Source organism: Caenorhabditis remanei, chromosome I (genome assembly GCF_010183535.1).
Source record: "Caenorhabditis remanei strain PX506 chromosome I, whole genome shotgun sequence".
Lineage (NCBI taxonomy): Eukaryota > Metazoa > Nematoda > Chromadorea > Rhabditida > Rhabditidae > Caenorhabditis > Caenorhabditis remanei.
The window spans coordinates 12,125,675-12,153,291 of NC_071328.1; the positions used below are offsets into that span (position 1 = coordinate 12,125,675).

At 37.5% G+C, this 27,617-nt stretch overlaps 10 protein-coding genes across 10 annotated transcripts; 6 read left to right on the forward strand and 4 right to left on the reverse strand.

Moving 5' to 3' along the window:
* Positions 1-1,032: 1,032 nt before the first annotated feature.
* On the reverse strand, positions 1,033-2,537 carry GCK72_002713 (uncharacterized protein; the record flags this gene model as incomplete). Its single annotated transcript, XM_053723557.1, has 4 exons — positions 1,033-1,318; positions 1,369-1,598; positions 1,786-2,347; positions 2,455-2,537. 4 exons carry the CDS (start codon positions 2,535-2,537, stop codon positions 1,033-1,035), a joined length of 1,161 nt encoding a protein of 386 aa, XP_053592202.1.
* Positions 2,538-4,735: 2,198 nt separating this feature from the next.
* Positions 4,736-6,728, reverse strand: GCK72_002714 (uncharacterized protein; the record flags this gene model as incomplete). The annotated part of the gene is made up of 4 exons (XM_003111914.2): positions 4,736-5,006; positions 5,053-5,288; positions 5,866-6,409; positions 6,646-6,728. 4 exons carry the CDS (start codon positions 6,726-6,728, stop codon positions 4,736-4,738), a joined length of 1,134 nt encoding a protein of 377 aa, XP_003111962.2.
* Positions 6,729-6,999: 271 nt separating this feature from the next.
* On the reverse strand, positions 7,000-8,544 carry GCK72_002715 (uncharacterized protein; the record flags this gene model as incomplete). The annotated part of the gene is made up of 4 exons (XM_053723558.1): positions 7,000-7,285; positions 7,462-7,691; positions 7,873-8,410; positions 8,462-8,544. 4 exons carry the CDS (start codon positions 8,542-8,544, stop codon positions 7,000-7,002), a joined length of 1,137 nt encoding a protein of 378 aa, XP_053592203.1.
* Positions 8,545-9,386: 842 nt separating this feature from the next.
* On the forward strand, positions 9,387-12,615 carry GCK72_002716 (uncharacterized protein; the record flags this gene model as incomplete). The annotated part of the gene is made up of 9 exons (XM_053723559.1): positions 9,387-9,463; positions 9,541-9,943; positions 11,085-11,177; positions 11,460-11,583; positions 11,631-11,728; positions 11,781-11,878; positions 11,934-12,093; positions 12,157-12,363; positions 12,409-12,615. 9 exons carry the CDS (start codon positions 9,387-9,389, stop codon positions 12,613-12,615), a joined length of 1,467 nt encoding a protein of 488 aa, XP_053592204.1.
* Positions 12,616-12,991: 376 nt separating this feature from the next.
* Positions 12,992-13,384, forward strand: GCK72_002717 (uncharacterized protein; the record flags this gene model as incomplete). Its single annotated transcript, XM_003112129.2, has 3 exons — positions 12,992-13,089; positions 13,140-13,227; positions 13,277-13,384. The coding sequence occupies 3 exons, from the start codon at positions 12,992-12,994 to the stop codon at positions 13,382-13,384; spliced, it is 294 nt and encodes a 97-aa protein (XP_003112177.2).
* Positions 13,385-13,590: 206 nt separating this feature from the next.
* Positions 13,591-16,028, forward strand: GCK72_002718 (uncharacterized protein; the record flags this gene model as incomplete). Its single annotated transcript, XM_003112023.2, has 4 exons — positions 13,591-13,854; positions 13,903-14,143; positions 15,543-15,858; positions 15,902-16,028. 4 exons carry the CDS (start codon positions 13,591-13,593, stop codon positions 16,026-16,028), a joined length of 948 nt encoding a protein of 315 aa, XP_003112071.2.
* A 221-nt stretch (positions 16,029-16,249) lies between these two features.
* On the forward strand, positions 16,250-18,932 carry GCK72_002719 (uncharacterized protein; the record flags this gene model as incomplete). Its single annotated transcript, XM_003111991.2, has 7 exons — positions 16,250-16,312; positions 16,364-16,456; positions 16,628-16,749; positions 16,816-17,419; positions 17,672-17,816; positions 17,869-18,080; positions 18,537-18,932. The coding sequence occupies 7 exons, from the start codon at positions 16,250-16,252 to the stop codon at positions 18,930-18,932; spliced, it is 1,635 nt and encodes a 544-aa protein (XP_003112039.2).
* Positions 18,933-20,133: 1,201 nt separating this feature from the next.
* Positions 20,134-20,450, forward strand: GCK72_002720 (uncharacterized protein; the record flags this gene model as incomplete). Its single annotated transcript, XM_053723560.1, has 2 exons — positions 20,134-20,279; positions 20,333-20,450. The coding sequence occupies 2 exons, from the start codon at positions 20,134-20,136 to the stop codon at positions 20,448-20,450; spliced, it is 264 nt and encodes an 87-aa protein (XP_053592205.1).
* Positions 20,451-20,733: 283 nt separating this feature from the next.
* Positions 20,734-21,557, reverse strand: GCK72_002721 (uncharacterized protein; the record flags this gene model as incomplete). Its single annotated transcript, XM_053723561.1, has 2 exons — positions 20,734-20,828; positions 21,422-21,557. 2 exons carry the CDS (start codon positions 21,555-21,557, stop codon positions 20,734-20,736), a joined length of 231 nt encoding a protein of 76 aa, XP_053592206.1.
* Positions 21,558-23,456: 1,899 nt separating this feature from the next.
* GCK72_002722 (uncharacterized protein) lies at positions 23,457-27,410 on the forward strand (the record flags this gene model as incomplete). Its single annotated transcript, XM_003112191.2, has 5 exons — positions 23,457-23,584; positions 24,373-24,430; positions 24,481-24,576; positions 24,996-25,118; positions 27,291-27,410. The coding sequence occupies 5 exons, from the start codon at positions 23,457-23,459 to the stop codon at positions 27,408-27,410; spliced, it is 525 nt and encodes a 174-aa protein (XP_003112239.1).
* Between the last annotated feature and the right edge of the window lie 207 nt (positions 27,411-27,617).

A 27,617-nucleotide genomic window follows, 5' to 3' on the forward strand; every position in this document is an offset into this window, starting at 1 on the left:
CTACACTTTTCTCATGGACTACACCACTCATTGACTACAAAATTCGAGAAATTCTCTTATTGACTACATCTACAGTACTCGCCAAAAAGAACGCAATACTCGCAGTATTTAAGTTGAAATTAGTCAGCTTTGAGCATGTGCCACACCCTCACAGACTGTCTCACATTCTATTTGGCCAGTACAGTATCCAAAATGACACTAAAAAATTCCGAGGATTCCAAATCAGTGTGTTGAAAGAGGAACAAAGTTTACCCAATCTATGTGATTCTTGTGGAGGACCAGTTTTCACCATTCTCTTAGGTTTAGGTTTCTTAGAAATTCGGAAAAAAAACTTGACAAAGACGGTTATTATCGGTTTTCGTTTTTGTCTATTCTTTTCCGAACTTCTAAGAAACCTAAGCCTAAGAGAATGGTGAAAACTCGTTCCTAATTTGGCCAGTACGCTACTTTGCCTGGTCCTGTTTGGAAGATAAGGCTTCTGAGATATGTTATAAATTCAGATGGTCTAGTGGACTGTCTTTCAGAGAGATGTAGTCAATGAGAGAATTCTTAACATTTTTAGTCAATGAGTGGTGTAGTCAATGAGAAAAGTGTAGTAATTGAGAAAAATGAAGTCAATGAGTTTTTGCCCAAAAGTGGTGCTACTTGGCTTAAGAACTGCACGAAGAAGAACTGTGTCGTTTAAGGACTCGTTTAGCAATGGAGCGTGTTCTCATGCAAAACAGTTCTCATTGGTGCAGTTCTTAAGCCAAGTAGCACCCTCTGAAATCCACACATTTCGAGTCTATTCTCTGAAATTGAGATTTCAAGTTTAGAAAAAAAAAACGTATCAATTCAAAAAAGGCAGAAATAACAAGGAAAAGACACCAAGTTTCTGGGAATCAAACAGAAACAACACTAATTGCTTCGAAAAAATTGTTTATTAAATTGCCCACTTGGAGCACAACAAAGGCATGTAACATTCATTGACAATAAAAAAAACTGTACCATAAAAGGGGCTTTAATAGAGAACAGTTGTCAGAACATGAATTCTTAATCCCAAAAAAAATCATCGTCAAAGTAGTCATAATCTTGATCGAATGCATTCTCATAGTCGTAATCATCCGGATCGAAATCACCCTCATACTCGTCATAATCCATGTCCATGTCCCAACCAGGGATAGAATCAGAATCATCGCTTGTGTCTGAATCGGATTCATCTTCAATCCAGAAGTTCGCTTTTTTGGTGTCTCCGATCTGAAGACGAACTCTATCCTCCCTGACACGAAGGTAGACAGTCGGGTGATTGGTGTTGATGAGTTGATTGCGGTATTCTTTGCTGAAAGTTGAATTTTATGATTGCTGTTCATTGAAATTACAATAACTCACTATTCGTTGGTACTATCCGTCTTCTTGAATCCTGGTGGAATCGTTCCCAAATCCAAATTTCGTTTTTGCGAGTTTTCAATACAGAATGCCGATCCATCTTCTCTTCTGTTTATGAATTTTTCAATGAGTTTGTAGACCAAATCGACAGTGAAATTGTCGGATTTCAAGGAGATTACAGATGCGTTGAGAGATAGAACGTCTTCATCGGAGACATTGCAGAGGCACTCGATCTGGAATTTGGGAATAAATTGTTAAAGGTGGTGATACATTTGATATATTAACATCATTTTGAAGTAATATCTACTCGAAAAATAATCCGATCACTCAGCTTCGAAAGAAACTAAAACTATTTATGGATTCTCAAAGTTAGCCGATGATTCCCGTGTACTATTATTGAAACAGCTGCCACTTTCTCACCTCAATCTTCTCCAAATTTTTTACAATTTCGTCCTGCTTTCCAAACAATTCGAAAATATCGTCATCTGGAAACATCCTTCTCACTTTCATCTCTTTCAACAGTCTCTTATCACAATAGTCCATAATCTTCCACATCAAATCTTCAGATTCTATTCTCTCACAAAGAATCGATTTGATTTTCACTGGAATTTCACTTTCCCGCAAAACTCCGTCGAGTTTTTGTGTCAACTTTTTCATGTCTATCGTGTCGATATAAACCCCCCCGAGATGAAACTGTCCGATTGTGACGTTCTTCTGAAGACACATTTGTCTGAAAAAGTCGATCGCTTCGTCCATTGGATCAGAAATTTCAATCAAAATTTCCTCTCGATAATTAGACGAAATTTGTGTTCCGCCCGTCGGAGTTTTCTTGAATTCCAGAATGTAATTGCCTTTGAACGGTTCGACTGAAAGCTCCACAAGTACTCCTGTATTCCAGTGCAGAATTTTCACTAATGGAATGTATAGTTTGGTGGAATTGACGACTTGATACATGAGGGAGGAAGAAGCGCGGAGTCGGCGCCTGGAAATTTTTTTTGATTTAAAATTGGGAAATTAGGAGAAAACGAACACTCCGGGACACATTTTTTGAACGATTGCTTGCCATAAAAAAAAATTTAAAAAATTAACCTTGTAATGAAATCACATTTCTCCACCAATAATTGCAGCATTTCCGGTGGTAAATCGGATAATTCGATGGGTTTTTTGTTCATCTGAAATCAGTCTTTTGTTAATCGAATATTTTTTTCAAAAAAAAGAAGACATCATTCAGATATTTTTAATTAAACAGTTTTAAACAAATAGTTTTTCGAATAGAAACCCATAAAAAGCTAGAGAAAAAATAATTCTCGGTCTGATTTTTCAATTCTATTGTCATCTCAGAAATCGGGATGATTCTGTTATAACCCCCCGGAAAACTTCGTTAAACCCCCCCTGGCATAAATGTTGGAAAACCCCCCCACAAACGCTTGATCAGAGTGGTGGGGGAGCATATCAGTGTTTATCCTTTAAAAGGAGGTGTGGGGGGCTCTATCAGTTGTTTGTTTAGGCTGATCAATATTTTCGAAATTATTAATTTTTCGTGATTTTTTCGGTTATTTGCCTATTTTTGGACTATTTCTTCATATTTTACCGACTTTTTAATTACAATTCCGCTTTATAGAGGTCGCGTCTATTTTTACACTCGAAATTTTGACAAAAATTTGAGATAATTTCTGTTATGACGTCCAAATAGGGCTTTGAAGCATATTTAGCAGCGAAGTGTTTCTTCAAACCAGATTTCGAATTCTCATTGTTTGAATATAGGCCCCCACCATTTGAATATAACCCCCCACCGTTTGAATATAGGCCCCCACCATTTGAATATACACCCCCACCATGTGAGGGACCACTTTTCACCATTCTCTTAGGCTTAGGTTTCTTAGAAATCCGGAAAACCATTTGAATATACACCCCCACCATTTGAATATACACCCCCACCATTTGAATATACACCCCCACCGTTTGAATATAGCCCCCCACCATTCCAATATGGACCCCCGTACATTCGAATATAACCCCCCAGTGGGGGGTTATGACAACATAGGGGTTTGGGGGTTCATAATAGAATACCGTGGGGGGTTATAATCAAAAATTTCCAGATATGCGAATAAAGCCCCCCAAATCAACGGTGGGGGGAACTAACAGATTCGAACATGTCCCCCACAGAACGGTTCTGTTTAAGCCCCCCACCGTTTGGACCCCCCACTTTTGCACGGCGTGGGGGGGTTTTCCAACATGGAGGGTGGCATAACAGGGTGGGGGGGTATAACAGAATTTTCCCCAGAAATCACTCATTTCGAGTTTTGTTTTCTGAAATTGAGAACTCAAGTTTAGAAAGTAACGGATCAAAAAAAATAGCAAGGAAAAGAAACCAAGTATCCGGAAACAACGCGGAAAATCAACACTTCGAACAAATTTAATTAAAACTTGGGGCACAAAACAAATAACAAAAACATTGATTAACAACAAAGGAACAAATGTGCTCTACCGTTCACGGTGAGAGGTTCATCGAATCGAGGCAGAGCGCACTTGCGCAACACGTGGGCGAGAGAGCGGCGCGAGAGAGACGCAGAGAAACGAGAGAAAAAAAATTTCAACTGAAAATTCAGTTTTTCGTCAATTACAGCTCAGAAAAAAATAATTCCGTTTTCTAGTGTTGCAAGCCGTGTTGTTGGCGTAATTGTGAATATTTTGATTATAAAATGACCTGCGTTGGTGGAGTTTGCACAAAGTTATCACCGTTTTTCCATTTACTACTGAAAATTGAAAAAATAGCCAGTTTTTCACATTTTTCTCGAAAATGAAGTCTCGATGCAAACTCACGTTTGCAAGATGGATAGACCCAATTACTGCCAACATTTTAATCACAAAATTGTTCGATAATACTCAAAACTAATGGAGTTGATACATTTTTTGTGAACAGCTGACTGTTATCACAATTCTGAAAAACACCGATTTCTCATTGAAATCGGTGTTTTTCATAGTTCTTTTGGACTGAATAATCATAAAAGTAGTTTTGAAGTTACTTTTCAGCAATTTTTGCTTGAAAATCTAGAAATTTGAAAAAAATATTGAAAAAATTTTTTTTCAAAATTTTTAAAATTTTGACTTTTTATGATTCGTTAGTCATTAGTAGCTACTCAGAACCTTAAATTGGTTAATTTTCTTGCATTTCCTCTGAGTATTCCATTTTTGAATCGAAATTCTATTATTGTAGGCTTGCAAATTTCTAAATCGAGAAATGCGCCAATGATCTAATAGTACGCAAGCAATGTCTTCAACTTTGCACTTTCGATGAACCTCTCACCGTGCCGTTATTCGGAAAAACAGTTTTAAGGAGATTTCAATAGAGAGCAGGAATTCTGAATCCTCAATAAAAATCATCATCATAGTCGTCATCTTGATCGTCTTCATCGAAATCTTGATCGAATGACTCTTCATACGAGCCATCCGGATCGACCGAATCAGAGGAAGAATTAGGTTCATCGCTTGTATCATCGCTTGTGTCGTGATTGTATTCAGCCTTTTTCCATAAATTTACTTTTTTGGTGTATCCGATCTGAAGGAGAACTCGATCTTCACTGACACTGAGGTAGACGGTCGGGTGGCTGGTGTCGATGAGTTGGTTGCGGAATTCTTTGCTGAAAATTGAAATTTATGATTACTTTCAAATTCACAATTACTCACCATCCATTTTTAATAGTCGTCTTCTTGATCTTGAATCCTGGTGGAATTATTTTCAAATTCAATTTTCGTTTTGACGAGTTCTCAATACAGAATGCAGATCCATCTTCTCTCTTGTTTGTGAATTTTTCGATGAGTTTGTAGACCAAATCGTCAGTGAAATTCTCGAATTTCAAGAAGATTATAGACGCGTTGAGAGATAGAACGTCTTCATCGGAGACATTGCAGAAACACTCGATCTGGAAATTGGGAAGAACATGTTAAAGAAGGACTGAAGTCATAATTTTTATTGCAGATTCCGATACTTCAGTCAATTCTAAAAACTTTCATCGTCGAAACATTTGTTAAAAATAGCTCGGAACGCCACAATTCCCGTTCTCCTGACTCAAAAAAAGGTGGTGCAAGAGTTTTTCTGCGCGGCGTTGTAGCCCTATCGGACAAAATTTCACCTTAATTCCTCGCTTTTTTAAACAAATTTTCGTGTTTTTCAGGTGATATCGTGGAAAAAAATATGAAACTAAGACAATTTGTTGGAAAAAGTGAGAAAACGAAGAATTGAACAGAAACCCTTGTCCGAGAGGACTACATGCTGCGTGGAAACTAATTCACCAAGGCTCCTTTTGAGTCAGGAGATCGGGAATTGTAGGGTTCAGAGCGATTTTTTTCATGTACTCAAATGATGAACGTTTCTTAGAAATTTGAATCTGCAATATAAAAATATGACTTTAGTCCTCCTTTAAGGAGGTGATACAATTGATCTATGAATATTATTTTGCAGTTATATCTACTCGAAAAAGAATCCGATCAATTTCTCACCTCAATCTTTTTAAAATTTTTCACGATTTCATCCTGCTTTCCAAACAATTCGAAAACCTTATTTGGATTCCACGTTCTCACTTTCATCTCTCTCAACAGGCTCTTATCACAATAGTCCATAACCTTCCACATCAAATCAGCAGATTTTATTCTCGTACAATAAATCGATTTGATTTTTAACGGAAATTCACTTTTCTCCAGAACTCCGAGCAGTTTTTCTGTCAATTTGTTCACGTTGCCCATGTGTAACTGTCCGATTGTCACGTTCTTTTGGAGACACATCTGTCTGAACCAGTCGATCGCTTCGTCTATTGGATCCGAGTTTCCAATCACCACTGGCTCTCGCTCATCAGCCTCCATTCGTGTTTCGCCCTTCTGATTTTTTTCGAATAGTAGAGTGTGATAGCCTCCAAACTTTGCTTTGAATGTAAGTTCCACAACTACTGTCTTTTCATTCCAGAGCGTCATTTTTACAATTGGAATGTATAGTTTTGTAGAATTAACGAGTTGATACATAAGGGAAGAGGAAGCGCGGAGTCGGCGTCTGGAAATTGTTGTTTATGTAAAACTGGGAAATTATGAGAAAACGAACACTCCGGGACACTTAAAAAATAATTGACTGTTTTTTTTGTTGTAGAATTTGTTCGAAAATCAAGATTTTCAGTTAATTTCTCGTTTTTGGAATCAAAACCATCGATGAAATTCAACAATTGACTGAAAACATGAGCTACATTTGTTAAACGAATAACTGCCAAAAAATGTAACATTAAAATATCGAACCTTGTAATGAAGTCACATTTCTCCACTAATAATCGCAGCATTTCCGGTGGTAAATCGGATAATCTGATTGATTTTTTGGTCATCTGAAATAATTTAGATAACTTGACTTCTTCAAACCCTGGAAACGAACGAGAACATTAAAAAAATCGTGTCTGAGCCATCAATTCAAAAAGGGAAACATAGCAAGGAAAATACACCGAGTCTCTGGAAATCAGGCAGAAAATCAACACATTGCTTCAAACAAAATTCAATTTAATTGCCCACTTGGAACACAAAACAAATAACAAAAACATTAATTAACAACAAAAAAACAACTGTGCTCTACCGAGAGAGCATTTGTCAGAACAGGAAATCTTAATCCCAAGAATAATCATGATTTGGATGATAGCCGTGAAATTCCGGATCGGATGCGTACTCATCATTCCCGACATCAATATAGACTCCACCATCATACGCGTTATAATCACTTTCCCATCCAGGGGAAGAATCAGAATCATCGCTTGTTTCGGAATCGGATTCATCTTCAATCCAGAAGTTCGCCTTTTTGGTGTCTCCGATTTGAAGGAGAACTCGATCATCACTGACACGGAGGTAGACGGTCGGATGATTGGTGTCGATGAGTTGGTTGCGGTATTCCTTGCTGAAAATTGAATTTTTTTAAAATTAATTTTCAATGAATTTATTGTCGAAATAAAAAAGTTCCGACATTTTTTTTCACGTCAGAATGCAGACACAGTAGTAATTTTGTACTGAGTCTGCATTTTGTCGTAAGAAAAAATGTCGGAACTTTTTTATTTTGATAATACAATTACTCACTATTCGTTGGTACTATTGGTCTCCTCGAATCCTGGCGGAATCATTTCCAAATCCAAATTTTCTTCTTGCGAGTTCTGAATACAGAATGCAGATCCGTCTTCTCTCTTGTTTGTGAATTTTTCAATGAGTTTGTAGACCAAATCGTCCGAGAAATAGTCGGATTTCAAGGAGATTACAGATGCGTTGAGAGATAGAACGTCTTCATCGGAGACATTGCAGAGGGAGTCGATCTGGAAATTGAAAAGAACTTGATAAAGAAGGACTGAAGTCATATTTTTTAATGCAGATTCCGATACTTCAGACAATTCAAACAAACTTTCATCGGAGCATACCCTAAAAATCGACCTAAATGCTACAACTCCAACAGATGATTTCCGTGTACTTTTATTGAAACAACTACCACTTTCTCACCTCAATCTTCTCCAAATTTTTCACAATTCCGTCCTGCTTTCCAAACAATTCGAAAACCGCATCGGTATTCGCCGTTTCCACTTTCATCTCTTTCAGAAGGCTCTTGTCACAATAGTCCATAACCTTCCACATCAAATCTTCAGATTCTGTTTCCGAACATAGAATCGATCTAATTTTCAATCGAATTTCACTTTTCACAAGAACTCCCTCCAGTTTTTCTGTCAATTTGTTGACGTTGCCCAGGTGTAACTGTCCGATTGTCACGTTCTTTTGGAGACACATCTGTCTGAACCATTCGATCGCTGCGTCCATGGGATCCGAGTTTTCAACTAACACTTCCTTTCGAAAATCAGACTCCATTCGTGTTTCGCCTTTATGATTTTTCATGAATAGCACAATGTGATCGTCTTTGGACTTTTCGGGTGTAAGCTCCACAATTACTGCTTTATTCCAGAGCGTCATTTTTACTGATGGAATGTATAGTTTAGTGGAATTGACGACTTGATACATGAGAGAGGAGGAAGCGCGGAGTCGGCGTCTGGAAATTTTTGTTGAAGTAAAAAACGAGAGAATTGGAAAAATATCAAACCTTGTAACGAAATTACATTTCTCCACCAATAATTGCAGAATTTCCGGTGGTAAATCGGATAATTCGATCGGTTTTTCGGTCATCTGGAATAATTTAGGTAAATTAGCCTCTTCAAAACCTGGAAACGAACGAGAACATTTTTTTAAAATCGCGCCTGAGCTGTGGAACAGGTTAAAAATCCGCAAAAGACTAAAATGACGGCACGTTCAAAGTTGCTATTTATTTACAAAAAACGAAAACGACAAATCTGCGCCGGCCAAAGTTGATTTGTAGATTTGCAAATTGATTTGCTGATTTTGCAGATATCGAAGTTGAAAAATTCAGTATGAGCAATAACTCATAACTGCAAATCAGCAAATCTACAAATGAACTTTGGAAATTCGAAGCGAAAAAACCTGAAACATAGTGAAAATACACATGAATCAGGTCCATGAGCAACAAAAACTTTTGTTTTTTTGCAATTCGCGGCGCGGCGCGAAAAGTTCCGAGTTGAGTGGAGCGTATTTGCATTTTACAGTAATTTTCAGATTTTTGCGAAAAACAGAACATTTCATAGAAATTGATGAATTACTGCATTTCATAGCAGAAACATAAAATCAAAAAAACAACGAAAATTTTGAAAACAGATGGACGAAGAGAGAACTCTCTCACTTTAAAAAATTTTACCACTGGAGTGCATTTTCCACATTTCTTCCTTCTCAATACAAACCGTTGTTCTTTGCTCTAACTACTACCTGGTCCCTCATCAATATCAACAAATGAAGAGTTTCGCACCTGAAAATGTTTATTTCAAATCGTCTCATATTTCAGGAAATGGCATCAGCGGCTAGCACCTTTCACCTCCCAAAAATTATTATTATTATTACGGTGATTTTTAGTATTAGCAGGACTTACTTCATTTTTAGTCTAGTCTCCATTTGAAAGAATGGATGAAAAGTTGCATTACTGTAACTTGGCAATCACCTTGCTGGCTGTTCTGGCATTCTCTCATATTCATTACAGGTGAGATATGTCAAAGTTCGCTCTACTGAAATGAGTTGATTCGGTTGAGGAAAGCACTAAACTCTTTTGATTTCCAGAATCTACATTCTTGAATCCGAATGTAAATCCCTCTCCGATACAACCAGTTTCCGTTCCAAAAGAGATGTTCCTGTTGTTTCCCGCGGGAAAAATGCCTCTGACACCCTCTGGTTGACCTCTCTTTCATCTGTTAAAATAGGAGAACTTATGCATAAATGCACAGAGATTCATGAGTACTGTAGTGAGCAGGATGATGTTCGTGGGAAGCCTGGACCAGTGGGACCCGTGGGTCCTCCTGGCAAACTTGGGCCACCTGGACCACAAGGAAGAAGAGGGTTGATGGGAGTTCCCGGGCATCCAGGACCAGTTGGACCACCTGGAAATATCGGAAAAGATGCGGATTGTTCATCGTGTCCGGTTAGAGATGAGTTGTTGATGGAGAGAGAATTCAAGTGTCCTACGGTAAGTCAAGTTAGAAAATGTGCATAGTTTTGTGTTCTTTTTTCAATTGGCAACTTTAAGATAACTGTAAAGATTTTGAGACACTCAAGGAAGCGAGAAAGTGAGGATTCCAGAATTTGAAGATGCGCACCTCAAGAATTAAGAAAGTTATCAAAAAGATGTTAACTGAAAAAATGTGTGAAAATTCAGGTTGATCAACTTTGCAGTTGAAAACTTTTGGATAGCTATTTCGGTTGTTGACATATTAGTTCAACACAGATCTTACAACTGCGCTCCACCGAAATCCCCTTGGGAAATGTCTCTTTTTCTCTGAGTCTCTCAATTTCGCACAATCTTTTCTTTGGTTTCGGAAGAGCGCGGTTGTAAGAAACGTGCCGTGCTATTATGCGAACCATAAAAGTTATCGAAATATGAAAACCATAGTTGTACGGAATGCCATTTTCCGAAAAACCGGAATCCGGAATCCGGAACCGGAATCAAATTTTTAACTTTCCGGAATCCGGAATCCGGAACCGGAATGAAGTTTTTAACTTTCCGGAATCCGGAACCGGAATGAAGTTTTTCAAATACCGGAATCAAAATTTTAATTTTCCGGAACCCGGAATCCGGAACCGGAATGACGAAAAAACCCGGAATTCCGGAATTCGGAATTTCCGGAATCCGGAATGATTCGAAAAATTGCCAAGGCCAAGTCATTTTTTTGAGTGTTTTTAATGATATATAAAATTTAAAACTACTTTTGAGGTTCAAAACCGAAAAAGGAGTAATGCAGTTGTATCTAAAACTCAAAAAAAATTTAAATTTAAACTTCAGGATTCCGAAAAAAAAATTCGAAAAACCGGAATCCGGAATCCGGAATCGGAATGAAAAATTTCATTTTCCGGAATCCGGAACCGAAACCGGAATGCCGAAAAACCCCTGAATTCCGGAATCCGGAATTTCCGGAATCCGGATTCCGGACAACTATGATGAAAACTAACAAAATGAAAACAATTTTATCGATAATTTTTGTAGTTGCAAACTTGTTGATTGTTCTTTCGGTTATCCGAGAGAGCAAGGAGAAAATGCGGTCTCTATCTTCTCTGTGTCTTGTTTTTGAAACTACTAGAATACTGTAAATCAAACAAAATCACTTTTCCAGATTGAGAATCTAGAATGTCCTAATAAAGACGCGATCCCCACTACTCCTTGGCCATCGATCACTCATCAACCAATGTCTGGATTGGTTCAACAGGTGAGTATTGTCAAAACAAACTTTCTTGACATTCGGTGTTTGCGGACCTAAATTCTAGCGCTCGAAATAAGCCACGCCCTCTTTCCGCTGTCTCGGCTGTGATATTAGTCAAACTCTTCGATCTTTTCTGAATATATAGCCGAGACAACGGAACGAGGGCGTGGCTTATATCGAGCGCTGGAATTTAGGTCCGCAAACATCGAATGTCAAGAAAGTATATTTCGACAATACTGATTACTGTAGTTACAGTAATCAGGAAATCTAAGATTACTGTAATTCCAGATTCTGACAAACTACAGCGAAGTCGAGGGATGTGTGAAAATATGTCTGAAGAACTATACTCTAGACGAAGAAGTCGAGGAAACAATCACAACTCCAGTCGCTTATATTCAAGGAGTCACTGCTCGTAAGTCATCTGAATCCATATAAAAATGTTGAGAACTGAAATTCCAGATTGTCGTCTACAAAATGTTGGGAAGCCAGTATTTCATTCTCACTCCACAACGTATTACGGTAGTTGGATGAGAGATGCGTATCCGCCAACTGGAGATGTAAGTCACAAGGGAAAAACTGACTATTCATAACACCTATAAACTCTTTCAGGACGCCCGTAAACGCTACGTAATGAATCATTTCCAAGGACATGAGCTGATTGAATTCCGAAATGAAGCAGAAATGAGACGAGAGCATGTTGGAAAAGTGTTAGTTCTGTAGACTCAAATTTCAAGATTTTGGTTTTCTTTCTGAAATTTTCAGCCATAGACTCCCGTATATATTCGATGGAACCAATCATGTGATTTTCAATGCATCTTTATTCTATCAAAGAGCTGGATATCCGATTATTGCAAAATATGAATTCAATTCGAAGCAATATTCTCAATTTGAAATTCCTGGTGCAGCGTATCGTGGGGATCAGGTAACATTAAATTGTTATTTTCAGAATTTTTCCCACAAGTTCTTAATTCTGAAATCTTTCCAGTACCTTTACAACAATTCTATGAATTATTTCGACTTGGCAATCGATGAAAATGCACTTTGGGTCATGTTCCATTACAAAGAAGAACATTTCTTGTCTGTGGCGAAAGTGGATATAAATAATTTGACAATTTATGAAACTTTCAATCTGACAATGGTCAATCATACAGATGTGGCGAATGGAATTGTTGTTTGTGGAACTATTTATTTGGTTTGTCCTGATAAATGAACATGTTTAGTACTTCAAAGTTTTCAGGTTGAAAGCGCCGCCGAGCAATCTACATACATCTCGAGTGCCTACGATTTCTACCGTAACACATACTCTCAACCGCTGATAAAATGGATCAATTTGTATAAAAACGCGAATATGATAAGCTACAATGCGTATGATAAGAGAATTTATATCTATGATCATGGATATATGCTGTCGGTTCCCCCGCTTTTACATTGGTTGGCTAAATGATGGTGTTTCTATATGAATAAATTGGTTTAATTGTTTGAGATCATTTGATTTTTAATTTCAAAAATTTAACTTTTCGATTTGAGCACAAACATATGTAAAGCGTTTCACCAAGATTTTTCATTATTGCATCATTCTCAAACACTCGGAAATTAATTTAGGCTTTCAATTGCATCATTTCAGCGATAAAATGCCGAATTTGACGCTTTTAAAAGGTTTTCCGTGGCTGCCTGCTCCAGCGAAAATTAATTTTTCCTCCTAAATTTCGTAACGACACTCCACCATCCCGCTAGCGCGCGTTGTTTACCGTAAATCGACACAGCGCTTCCCTCATTTTTCGATTTACGTCACTCAAGTACTCACAGATCCCGCCGTTTTAATGAGTGGAAATAGAAAAAGAAACACCTCGGAACCTCGGGACGACGATGAAGATGATTATTCGACGAAGCGGAAACGAAATAATGAGGCAGTGAATAGGTAATTAGTGCACATTTCGTTTAAAATGATTAATTATTCATTTATTTCAGAACAAGACAGAAAAAACGGCAAGAAGAGAACGACACCGCTGAAAAAGTGGACGAGTTGAAGAAAGAAAACGAGGCGTTAGAGCGAAAGGTAGTTATTGATTTTTTGAGTTTCTGAGAACAATTATAGCAATTTACAGGTCGAGCAGTTGCAAAAAGAGCTTTCATTTCTCAAAGACATGTTTATGGCCTATGCGAACAAAGACGGAAATAATGGTCCACCTCCGCCACCTGCTGCTGCAGTCTAAATTTTGTTTGTACCCCGATGCAATTCGTCTCTCACCCTGTAGCTCCTGTACATTATATTCTCACATTCCATTACTCAACCAAAAAGTTTAATAAACTTCTTTTTTTTTCAATTTTTTTTTATTTCTAGATTATTTAGGTCAAATTCACCTTTTTATTTACTTGATCACTGTTTTAAATAGAATTTCAAACAAAAAATCAATTCCAGATGGTGGAAACTGACCAGGAGCGATTCTCCGATCTTGTGGCAGAACTGGAAAATGCTTCAGCTGAAGCTGTGAAAGCAATCAGTAAAGTGATCGATCGAATGGATGAAACAAAGGATGATAAAGAGGGTTTGAGTCTTTTAAAACTGAAAAACTACGAAATGACTGCATATCTCGGAGAGCTGACTGTTTTAATGTCAAAAATGATGAAAGGAGAATCGATTGCCGCTGATCCATCAGTTAAGAAGGCTCTCAAACATCGAGTGGTAAGATTTTGATTTCAGGCTCACTTAATTAGTTTTTGATTTTTTTAGTTTATCGAAAAAATGAAGCCGATCGAAGACAAAATGAAGCCACAAATCGAGAAACTTCTCAGCAAATCGAATACTCAATCAAATGGAGTTTCGAAGGGAAATTTGAGAGTTCGATTGGATAATATGGATGTAGATGGAGATGAAGAGGAGGAAGAAGAGGAGGATGAAGAGGGTGGAGAGAAGGGAGCGAAGGAGGTGAAGAAATATGTGGCACCGAGGATTCGGGCAGTTAGATATGAAGGTAAGAGTGGTTTAGAAGGAAAAATGAGATGAAAGTTAAAGAAAATCTCATAAATTAAAAAAATACATACTTGCAACGGGCCGGGCCGGGCCGTGACGGGAATTTCCAAGGCCCGGCCCGGCCCGGCCCGGCTGAAAAATTTGAACTGAAATTTTGAACGAAAATTTGAATTTTTTCCCAAAAATGTCGAATTTTCGACTATACTTCAGAATTCAATCAAAAGATAGTTTTGCATCAAAAAATTGAAATTTTTAATGTAAAATTTCAAAAAAATTCAAAAAATTTGGTAAAAAATAGGTATCTTTTTTTGAAGCCGGGCCGGGCCGTAAATTTGCAAGTATGAAAAAATAAGTAATTTTCTACAGAAAAGGAGACCATATTAATAAAATGTATTATTTTTTCGTTAAAAAACAAGCTAAACGCAGATAATATAATTAAATGCTCCATCGAATGAGCCTGACAAGGGAACCTTTTTCATATCAGGGTTGAGAATTGGCTGAAACTTCGCACATATATACTTTCGACCATGCTCTATCACATGCCGTTCTCAAAAGCTGCGCAATACGGCTCGTTGGCGAGAAAATTGGGTCTGAAAAAGGGCGTCACGCGTTTAATTTGACACGGCGATTTTCAGAAATTTTGAGACCCAATTTTCTCGCCAACGAGCCGTATTGCGCAGCTTTTGAGAACGGCATGTGATAGAGCAGGGTCGAAAGTATATATGTGCGAAGTTTCAGCCAATTCTCAACCCTGATATGAAAAAGGTTCCCTTGTGAAACCGGGAATTTTGGTCAGAAATTGACTTGTTTGATACAGAAAAACTGATTATCTGAAAGATGAGTATAACTTTTTGGCAAAAAACATTTTCGAACAGAAATTGCACAGAATGAACTTGAGAATGCTCCGAAACTGTTACAATTTTTAGAAAATGACATATCAGCTGAAATGACTGAATAAACTCATATTTATGAAAATCAGTTTTTCTATATATAAAAAAAGTCAATTTCTGAAGAAAATTTCCGTTTTCAGGCTCATAAGATAGATAACTTAATATTCTACAAATCTGATGGGTGGGACCTTTTTCATCCATTACAACGCCTGAAAACCTAAAAATATTGCATTTGCCGTGCAAAAAGAAGAAAGATTAAAACGTGAAAAAAATCGGCTTCACGTTTCTTGCAGTTCTTTTTCGCAGTGTGGGAGACCGTATTTATACAGCCAAAAAATTTACAAAAGTATCAAATTTTTCCTGATAGACAACCATAAATAGAGTTTTTCAAAAATCTATTTCTCAGTCAATTTGTGAATTTCCTTTAGATTTTTTTGTAGTTTTCAAATCGAAAAGAAATCAGCCGTTTTCGATAATTTTCTAGCAAAATCTCAAATTTTGCAATTTCAGAAGAAGACGAGACACCGAACAAACAACAAGAGAAAGCAAAACGACGTGCAATGCAGAGTAGTCTCATTATGGAACTCAAAAATCAATACAGTGATGCTCCTGAAGAGATTCGTGAAATTAGTGAGAAGAAATATCAATATGATCGACAACGAGAGCGATACGAAGAGGAGAATTTCACTAGAATTCGACAAAATAAGGAACAAAAACGTCGAAGCGAACAGTTGGGACGGGCGGAGACTCTCGATGATTTGTTGAGTTTTGGAGATTATATGATGAGAGGAGAAGACGGAAGAGCTCTTACTGAAGGCAGTAATAGGTAATTATCGTAATTAGGCAGGGTTTTAATTGATTAACTACAGAAAACGAGCTGCTTCTTCGAGTGCTGCTGGAAGTTCGAAACGACACAAAAAGTCTCAAAAAGAAAGAAAAAAGGCGGCGAAGGGAAAGAAGGAAGGACGGAAAAGGGCGATTCGCAGAAGACAATAATTCAGAATTTTCGTTGTTTTTATTCAATTTGTTGTTGTTTTTTGCAATTTATCAATTTTTATTGTTATTTTTTTAAATGTTTCATTGTTTTCTGTCCGAAAAAACTATGTTTTCAATGCTTTCTCAATTAATTTTCAAATGGTTTTTTACCATGCTCGCCTATTTTTTCTAATTTTTTCCAGTTATGAAAACTTTTTCCAATCAAAAATTTCAGATCCAAAATGGGCGGTGGAAAATACGAGACGCAAATGTGCGTTATCATAGTTGAAGATATATTCGGAAAGGTATCAGGAAAAAAACAATTTTAAACCAAAAATTAAATAATTTTATTCCAGATCGTATCGAAGGTTTTGGAGACGTTGTTGAATGAGAGTTGTCAGTTGGCGACGCTTGTTTATAAGCTAAAAGGACAAATAAAAACGGTTTTGGTAAGGAAATGTGAAAGATTTCGTAGAAAATCGGGTTTTCGAACTCAGTTTTCCATGGAAAACTATTTTTGTTCAGCATTGAGGATAGGATTTTTCGTATTTTACAGTCAAAATTTATGTTTTTTTTTGGTTTGAAAGGTTACCAATGGTGAACGAAAAGCTGTTTTGTAGATCAAAAAATCGCTCTCCACTCTCATCAACTTTGGTTTCGTCACATTCAGTTTGGACACCAATAACCGAACAACTTACGTGGCAGACTCTGAACATATTCAGTATATGATTTCAGCACCAAGGTAAGAGAAATTCCAGAAAATCCAATTTTCTCTAAACTATGAAAACCGCATATTCTATCATTCTAGAGCCTGTCTCATTGCCAAAACTCTCTATGGTCCATCTGCCGAATCGATCTGTATCGAGTTGATTTCCCAGGGACGTCTGACGATTTCCGAAACGATTCGCAGGATCAAAGCAACCGATGAGACTGCAGAATTCAGTAATATCAAACACTCATTTGAGGAGCTTGTCAAATCGAATTTCCTGATCAGAGTCCCGGCGGTCGAGTCAGAAATTCACGGATGCCCTCAGTTCGTAACAAGTTTCGATCCGTTTGCTCTGCCAACTGCAATCATGGAAAAAAAGGAGGAGAAGGTGGAAGAATGTTCTACAGATGCAGCATCAACCAACAGAAAAAGGAAAGCAGATTCGAATCCTTCGGACGCCGACGCTGGTCAATATTGGAAAATCAATTGGAGCCGATTCAACGGATATCTTCGTGATGAACTCATTATCGATTACCTGATTGGAGGCGGCTCGACTGCCACAATGACACATATGAATCATAAGAAAGGAGAGGAGGAAGATGGTGATAGAACTCAGTATATCACTCAAAATGTTGCACATTTGATGTTCAAAATGAACGAAGTTCGAGCGAAACCGTTGAGTATGGATAGTATTACAGTTAGTGTGAGTGATTTCATATTCTGTTCTGATTTGCTATTAGCTCGGTACAGTTCTTACAATTGCGCTACACCGAAATGCCCTTGAAAAATGTCTCTCAACTCTGCACAAAATTTTCTTCGGTCTCGGTAGGGCGCAGTTGTAACAACCGTGACGCGCTTATAGAACTATAGCTTGAAGTTTTATTTCCGAGTGGTACCCTACTCGACTTTTGAATCATGTGTGGCTAGATTCACCCCTAATTTTCCGATTTTTCAGATCACCGATCTTCAGCGACTTGTCAGAGAAAACGAATTGAATCTCTCAAAACCAGATATCGAGTTCGCATGCCAAATTCTTGTCGACGAATCCGACGGAATCGTTCGAAAAGTTGGAGAATCCAATGGTGGCCTCTATACTGTTGGTATGTCACTGAAACTCCTCTTCTAAATGATGAATACCCTCGTTTTTTCCAGACATCCGACACGCGATACGTCAAATCTGTCGTCATCACTGCGAGTCTCTAATCAGAGAACAATTCGAAGGACGAGCGATTCGAGTGATGAGACTTCTGGAGAATCGACACTTTTTGGATGAAGAACAAGTTGAGAAATTGAGTATGATGAGTGGAAAAGAGGCGAGAGAAATGTTGTATGCTCTCGTCGAGGAGGGATATGTTTTCAATAAGGTAAGACGAATATTTGACTGACAATTATTTTATTTCCTATCATTTTCACACTGAGAATCTACAAAAAATCTCTATCTGGGACAGGGCTGTGCGAAGAACTTTTCCGGAAATTTTTCGAAAACTTCGTACCGAAAAATCGAGAAAAAAAAACATTTTTTCGAAAATTGTTGACCGAAAAACCGGAAAAGTCGAGAAAAGAAATTCAAGAAAACTGTCTGAAAAAAAAAGAATTTTTCGGAGCCGAAAATCTTGAATATGAATATGTATAAAAACTGAAAATATTTCCAAACAGACCTCCTGAAACATGTTTTTGAGTACAAAATTAGGGAAAAAAATCTGGAAAAATCGTAAAATCCTAGCTCTGATCTCGAAACATTTTGATATGAAATTCTGAAAAAACGAACTTCCACACAAAATTACCGCTACATCCTCTAATTTCAAATCTCTTTTTTTCAGCCAGTCGGCCGTAGCAATGACTTCCAACCCGCCCGAACATTCTACCTCTACTACGTAGATCTCCCCCGTACAGTCCGTGGTCTCGTTGAGTACACTTGTAAATTAGTCCGTAATCTAATCATCCGCCAACGTCATGAAAGAACTGAAAACAAGCAATTACTGGATAAAGATGCAAATGTTCAACCAATTATTGAAAATATTCGAGCATCCGATCAACTCGACGATGCATCGAAACTTGCACAAATCGCAGAAGTCGAAGAAATGTATCTCCCTGGACCGGATCGTGCTCAGCTAGCAAGGTTCCGGAAGGCTCAGGCGACACTTCTCGCTGCTCAAGATCAATCGATTCGAGTTCTTCTAGCGTTCAAATTGTTTTTGGCTTCTGGACAGAGCTAATTGACTAATTATTTCCTTTTTTAATTTATAAATCCCCTTTGTTGAAGTTATCTTTTTGAAATTTACCCGAGTTGTTTTGTTATCATTTTTCAGATGATTAATGAATTTTGATTTTAAAGTCACCCCGATTCACCCTGTAACCTTTCTGATACCTTTTCTTTGTTCTGCATTGTTACACCTTCCATTCGTTACACTTTCTTCTCGCTTTTTTGTCCGTTCTCTTCTTTCTTTTGTCTTTTTAATCATGGATTCGTTCCTGGTCTTTTTCATTTGATAGGAATAGGGAATCGTAGAAAAATAACTGAAAATTGTGGTTTTTGTGGTAAAATTTTAAAGAAAATGCCGAATTTTCGTCAATTTTTTTTGTCTGAGAATTTTCAGTTTTTCAATACATTTTCGATTCCTGCATAATACGGTAGCTAAATAGTTTGGTATTGAATATTTAGGGTGTGCTGTATTTTTCTTCGCTTTCAGATTATTTACTTTCGAGTATTCCAATGTTTATCCAATACGTCTTCATGAAGAAATAGACATCACCTGGAAAATAAATAAATAGAAAAATACGAATGGACTGGTAGAATGATATTCTTATGAACACTTAGGGAACGAATGGAATCTGGCGCGCCTTTGCCGCTTCGAAACTCACTAACTCTAGCCGTCTGCCACTGTATTAAAGATGGTTTAGAACATTTGAAAATTGGTTTTTTACAAAAAGAACGTTTTTGTTTCGCTGTTGACAAGTTTTTGATATTGGCACGACACGCTTCTTACAACCGCGCTCTACCGAAACCGAGAAAAATTGTGTGCGAAATTGAGAGACTCAGAGAAGAAGAGACATTTTTCAAGGGAATTTCGGTGGAGCGCAGTTGTAAGATTTGTGAAAAGCCAAAAACGGAATGCAAAAAAGTTTTGTCAGTCCCAGTGTCGAACCCCGAACCATAATACTACCTCTTTTCTAGAATAAAATTTATACGTGTTTTACCGGTTTCGAAATGTCCGGAGTCGAAATGTCTGGTTTCAAAACGTCCGGTTTCGAAACATTCGGTTTCCGGAAATTCAAATTGATGTCCACCATCTATTTATAAGTTTCTAATTAACTTTAATCTCATAATTCTTACGTGAACTTTTCAATGGCAGTCATCAGTGAGTTTCTAATTAACTCTAATCCAAACGTCATATTTTTTTGGACTCGGTCTACCAAATGGATATCTTCTCGCAAGAGATCATCTGGAAGTTGAAGGAAATAGCCGGAATTCGGCCAATACAGATTTTGATTCTGTCGCAACTCTGGAAGTATCTTCGAAATCAACATCAATGGTCGAAGTCCGCAATGTTTCTCCATAAAAAGTATGTTTTCTTATCAATCTCCTTATCACTGATAAGTGAACCTATTTTTACAGGATGAGAACAGAGATCCAACCTGTACTGATGGATCTTCAAGAGCTGAGCTTCGAGCAGAAACTGATTATACTGTTTATGTGCTCATGTGCCATCGACACACAAAAACGACATCTGTGAGTTATTTTTCTTTCCTTTTTGCTCGAATTATAATGTTTTCTGCTTTCAGGATTCCGACGGAGACGGGAGGCAATAGCCAACCGAACGCCGACTCCGTACCCTGATCGTGGAAGATCGAAGCGACTTCGAACTAATTAAACTCGAACTAAAAAATGACTAACCTTTACTAACCAATAATAAACCATTTTTAAATTATGCTTTTTTTCTCTCAATTTTCAGAAAACAACTCACTGTTTGATCTACCTCCACAAAAATTAAGAAACAATTGCAGATTCTGAAAATTTTATCCATTTCCGGGTTTCTTCTGAACTCTGTCTTCCTTCGGATCCTCGTCCAGAGTTCCAGTTTCTTGTTCTTCAGTTTGTCCTCCGATTTCTTCTGAAAAAAGAGAACTTTAAAATAGGGTTTTTTGTAAAAAGAGCTTGCAGGTTTCGACCGATTCCGTTGGACCTGACTTCAAAAAAAAGGTATATTTATAGTGAAAGGGAGAGCTCGGTCATCATCAGCAACGACTCTCCCTTTATTCAACAAGAAATCCATACTTGCAAATTTACGGCCCGTTAGACAATTTTCAAGGATCGGCTTCAAAAAAAGATACCTATTTTTACGGTTTTTTTTTGAATTTTTTTTGAAATTTCACATTAAAAATTTCGATTTTTGATGAATAACTAGCTTTTGATTGAATTCTGAAGTATAGTCAAAAATTCGCCATTTTTGGGAAAAATTCAAATTTTCAGTTCAAATTTTTTCGGCCGGGCCGGGCCGTGGAAATTCTCGTCACGGAGTATGAACAAATCGAACTAGAGCAACTGATCTCTTCCGAAACTCCTTTCACGGAAAGGAATTCCAAGTTTTTTGAAGTTGAAGTTTCTTTTGAACTATTTATTACGATTTCATATAAATTTCTGATTGGAAAAGAGCTGAAACTTGACATTATAGCAGTCGGGCTCGAATGCTATCCAGAAAATCACCAAGACGGGGACCGCGTGGAGCTCCGCCTCCTGGAGCCGGTGGTTGATAGGCTCCGCCCCTCGGCCGAGATTCATGAGAGCACATTCGCAATTGATTCATGTGGTGTTCGGGTTCCTTCTGAGGGCGGCCCTTCATTTCCAACTCTTCGTGATCTGAAATTATTTTGAATTGGCTCGTTTTTAGAACATTTTCAACATTTTTGAGCATTTTCAATCAAAATCTTCCAAAAATTAGGTAAAAGCTTGAAACTTTGATTTTTGTGTATTTTCCGAGCGTTTTTAGTCAAATTTTGGCGTTTTCAGCCTATTTCTGCTTATTTTCAGCAATTTTCAGAAATCCAAAAGAATCAGAAATCCTAAATTCTTTAGATCAAGGCTACATTCCTTCTCCAAATTTCCAAGAATCCAGAATTCACCTCAAGTAATCAATTCCACAATCAACCTTCCAATCCATGTCTTCTTCCAAATCTTCTTGTCATCACCAATTCCCATCATCATTATCATCATATCAAACGTACTTCTCTCGCTGTCTTCAAAGCAATCAAAACCCTTCTTCTTCGCCTCCTTAACAATCACTACTACACATATTTATGATTCCGATCTTTTGAGAGAATCTCGACGTCTTCTTCCTATTGACAACTGATATGATCAAATTCTTCTCTCTCTCTCTTCCATCAGAATGTTTCAAAAGTTCCCCTCCCCTAAAATTCACCATAAATTCTCGACTCCGCCCCTTTGTTGTTCTCTGTCTGTCTGATTCTTTGCGTCTCTCTCACTCTCTCTTCCATTACTACCATTCCCGGTCGTCATCTATGTATCTATCTGTGTTGTATCCCTCCTCTCCCCCAATTCTTCCGAAAACTTTCATCTATCTTTTTCTTGTTTTCGTTTCCGTCGTTTCCTTGTATTCTACATAACAGATATTCCCTTTTCAACACATCCTTAACTGGGGGGAACCGTCACTACTTTTTAGACTACCTCTATTAGAAGAGAATTTGAAAAATGTAATGATTTTTATAGGTTTCTGCCACATTAAGGGGTTTTCAGAACATTTGAATAGCTTCAATGCTTTTTTTCCAGTTTCCAGCTCTATAAACGTCGAAATTTTAAAGTTTTTTATAGTTAACCTTTTACTGACTCAAGATTCTCTCATCTTACAGTTAGAGTAGTCCCCTTGTTAGTTAAATGTTGCTGAATTCCTTCAATTGTTCCTTTTTTTTGTAAAATCTAATTCAGATCTTTATTTTTATAGTTGATAACTTTTTTGTACATGCACTTTCCACAGAGATCCACAATCTCCATTTCCTCAAGAATATTTACTACAAAAAAGTTGTCAAAATAATTTAATTAACATTTTTTATTTACGATTTTTATAATAGTTTTGAAGATATACAGCTTCAAAGACAGGTATCTGGAAATAATAGACGGATCTCTTTTCTTCTTCATATCTGTCTTAGTTGACATTTTACAAAAAAGTTGTAAACTACAAAAATGATAAACAAAAAATTTTCCACATTTTCCTAGTTGACCACTTTTTGATATCTCTTTTCGCTTTTGAGATACGCCCCTTCAAAGATGGTAGCTTCGAGCAACAGGCAGAGACGCAGAGAAACGAGAATGTCTCACTCTATCGCCTCTCTCGCATTGTCAAGGTGCCGAACTTTGAAGTTGCATATCTCGAGAATTTGAAGAGCTAGAAAAAAGTTGTCAACAGCTAAAATAAAGATCTAGGTTTGATCTACAAGACCATATAAAATTTAAATAACTGAGACTATGTAGGAGACCGTGAGAAGACGTCAAAGTTAGTCAATTTAAAGATAAAAACTTCTACTTTTTTCGGTTTTTCGGGTTTTTCTGTATCACACACTAAACTTTTTTTGTTTATATTCTATATCTAGTCGTTTTTCTGTGACCAAAGCGCCGATTTCTAAGAAAAACAGTTTCCATACGGCTTCCTCCATTTCTCCCTAGAATTCTATAATTTCATCCAATTTCCGTCTAATTTTCCAGCCGCAAGTCGAAGAAGAAGACGAAGATGCCATCCACTTCCAAATTGATCATTCTGGCTATCGTCGCGTTGATTGGCGTCGTAACAAGTCAAGAACAACAGGCGTGTGCCGTCAATCAACTCTTCAACGGACAGATTTGCACGTGCGCTCCAGGGTAGGTGAAATAGTGTGGGATAGGGGTGGAGACGCAGAGAAAACAGTATTAATGATAAATTGGAAAGAGACGATCTGATTATGAGAGGAAAACCACTCCCATTTTTTTCAATTGGGTGAAAATTGGTTTGGTTGGGTTCATGAAGAAGAAGACGAAGAAGACAGATACGTCTTCGTATGGTTCATTTTGATGAATTGATCGGAAACCTTGAAAATTTGAAGATAAGAAAGAAATGGGGAATGTAAAATTTAGCGATGTTTGAAAGCGCGTTGTGAAGCGATAGTTAATTAATATAGCTTGCAACTTATATGGTTGAATAGAGCAAGTCTAGTGCTACATTTTTGCAGTTGACAGTATTTTGATAGCTAGCGAGGCTCTCGAGATATGAGCATTTTAAGATAGGCACCTGAACTTCGAGATAGAGAGAGAGAGAGAGTGCGAGGAGGAGAGAACGTCTGCCTTCTCTGCGTCTCTCTCCCTCTCTCCGTTGGCTTCGAAGACTCATATCTCGAGAGCCTCGTTAGCTATCAAAAAACTATCAATTACAGAAATGTAGAGCTAGTTTTGATCTACAAAACTATACAAAATTTAAATGTTTTGGATGTTCAGACATCCCGTGACAGAGCGTCAAAGTTCGGCATTTTTTTTCCAAATGTTAAGAACATGTTTTCTGATTAGTCATTGCTATCAGTCTCTAGTCAACATCCAAAAATGTAGAATTTCACTAAATTTCAACAGAATTCAGATTCCAACCCTATTTCAAATTAAAATTCTCTCCCAATTTTCAGGTACTTCTCTTCGGCCAACGATGACTCAAAGGCACGTTGCGATGATGAGTGTGAAGAGGTAATGAACGGAACGAAAGACCGGTTTCCAAATGTTTCTTGTCTTTGCAGGTCTATTTCTCCGTTTTCACCACCGGAAAGTGTGTGGACAACATCTTTGGCAAAGTGCCAAAGGATCAACAACCGGCGTGTAATTTGAGATGTGGAGTGAGTTTTTTTTTTGCGGTTGGGATGAAGGAAGGGATAGATGGATGCTTAAGATTTTCTGGAAGAAATTTCTAGAAAGAAGAGATCCCACTTACAACTGCGCCCCACCGCAAACGAGAGAGTGTCGCCGAGAAACGCAGAGTTTTTCTCGCCCCATCACAAACTTTCACAGTTTTTAATCTATTTTCGCATTTTTTCATAGTATTTTTAGTAAATACCAATGAAAAAATGCGAGAATTGGTCAAATGCTGTGAAATTCTGTGTTGAAGCGTGAAAAAACTCTGCGTCTCTCGTTTGCTTTGGGGCACGGTTGTAAGAGGGGTGGACTGCTAACATATCTCGTCGAGGAAACCTCGCTCATACGCGCCTAAGGCGCCCAGATCTTCTAAAAGAATAAGAAAAATCTTCCGAAATTCCAGATCAGAATCCGTCTCTGGGCCACCATCGCCGCTTTCGTCGTCATCGCCGCTGCTCTCGTCTCTCTTGTCTTGGCTCTTCCAATGTGCATCGCCTCGTGCTCCGCCTGTTTGAATGCCAAGAAGGTCAGTTTTTGGACGGAGGAATATGTTGAAAAGAATTCTTGTGTTTTACGACATCGGAATATATCTGGTGACATAATCTCTATCCGTTTGAACCTCATTTTCCCTCATTTTAAACGAGGAGAATTGGAGTGAAGAGGGGAAATGGACGAGAAGTGGATACTCTCTTGACATTAAAGACGTTCTAGGAAAATGAAAAAAAAACTAAGAAGGTCAAGAAATAGAAAAATTGAGACCCATCGTGTCACAAAAACGCACAAATTGTGGGTGAATTTTGAAATGTTATCACAGCGCTCATAATAGTTGCAGAGCTTTTATATTTATATCAATGCATAGAAAAAGTCTAGAGGTACATTTTTGCAGTTGAAACTTTTTTGATAGCTCCTCACGTTTTTGAGATATGGGTCGCTGAAACGACGAGAGAGAGAGAGAGAGAGAGAGAGACTGACTCTCTCGCCTCTCTTGCCTTGTCAACTTTGAAGTTGCATATCTCGAGAATTTGTAGAGCTAAAAAAAAGTTGTCAACTGAAAAAATAAAAATCTAGGTTTGATCTACAAAACCATATAAAATTTTAAAAGTTGAAGCTATGTAGGAGACCGTGAGAAGATTGAAAAGCTAGTCAATTTTAAGATAAAAACTTTTTTTCAGTTTTTCGGAGTTGTCTCTATCAAAACATTTGTCAAAAATATGTTTGAGATCTGTAACATTTTTATAACCCTCTTCCAGTTTTCTCTCCCGAATAACTATCCATGCCTAACCGATTTGCCATTCTCCAACCGGTATCCCCCATCACTTCTCCGTTAGGCATGACGAAGTAACAAATATTTTCTCCCAATCCTCTCCTATTTATTTTTTCATAAAATTCTCTATACAACCTAGACGATAGAAAAGGTAATAATAGGATTGATAGTTGAATGAATACAGCCAAAAAAGGGGGAAAAGGGAACTGGTTCTTTGTGTGAAACAGAGAGAGAAAAAGGTTTTATTTTACTTTTTATGCCATTGTATTTCCCCCTTGTTGTGGTTGTTATTTGTGGTTAAAAGAAGTCGAAAAGAGAGGGAACATTGAGGAAGAAATGTTGATTAGTTAGGGAAATCTTTGAGATTTCAGAACTGGCTGGAAAGTTAGTGCCGTGCTTTGATATTTTATATAAAATGTAGAAAATGTCTAGAGCTGGATTTTGACTGTTGACAAATTTCAGATGGCTGTCACAGTTTTTGAGGTATAAGCCTTCAAAGACAGGTTGTTTTGGAGTAAGGGGTAGAACATCTTTACTCATTCATATCTTCCCAGGGAAGCAGTTTACAGAAAAGTTATCAACTACAAAAATGATTGGCATGAAATTTCACACATTTTATTAGTTAACACCTTTTTGATAGGTATTATAGGGATGAGATATTTGCGTATATATAAAACACAGGTGTCTTGAACTGCGGCAAAAACGAAAAAACGAAGCGTCAGCTTGAAACCGCCGTATCTCAAAAAAACTAAAAGTGCAATCAAAATGCTGTTAACTAACAAAATGTGCAAAATGTTATGCTTAATATTTTTGTAATTGATAACTTTTCTGTAAAATGTCGCCCTGGGAAGATTTTTATCAACAAACCGCATTTTCCGCCTCTCTCTCTCAGTTCAACCAAGCAATCTTTGAAGACGTATATCTCAATACTTTTCAGAACTACAAAAAAGTTGTGCACAGAAAAATGTAGCTCTTGACATTTCCTATTCATTCATATACTTCTTAAAACAACGTGACTCTTTCTGTTTCCATGGCGGCTTCAGTGGTTTTCCCCAAAATACAAATATTTCATTCGGCCCTGCCCTTCCCATCACTCCTAGACATCAAATTCATAAAATTCCAAAGCAAAAATTCTTCGGAATAATTCATATCATTCTCTCTCCGTATCATATAAAGGTCAATTGGGTAATGTACGCATCCGTCCGAACCATTTATCAGTTGATAACAAAGGAGAGATCAGGGAACGAAGAGAGACGCAGAGTAACCTAGATTTTTGATACATTTTTATTATCGATAATACGGGTCAAAACCTGATGGATAATGAAACCTTTCGAGGAGAGGGGGATATGAACAGGATGTGGGGTTTGAGAGAGGAAAGGGGAGAGTGTGGACATCCGGACAAACTAATTTATTTGAAATAATAAATTATTTCAGGCTAACAAGAACGCCAAACGAGTTGCCCTTGAAGCCCAAAACGCTCCATCAAAGGACCAACAAGTCGCCACAATGGGATACAATCCATACGCCTACTGGCCATACTACGGACGTGCTTAAATTCAGAAAATTTTGAAATTTTGAATTTTAGTTAACCTCTCCAACTCACAACGCTCACACCCCATTCCCCCTAAATCGGGTTTCAATTTATATTCAGTTTTTCTACTTTTTCAAACGAATAATTTGCTCCAAATTTGCATTGTCACAATCCAAAAACTGCCTTTCCATGTTTTTTCACAACTTGTTTTTCGCTAAAAAAATGTATTC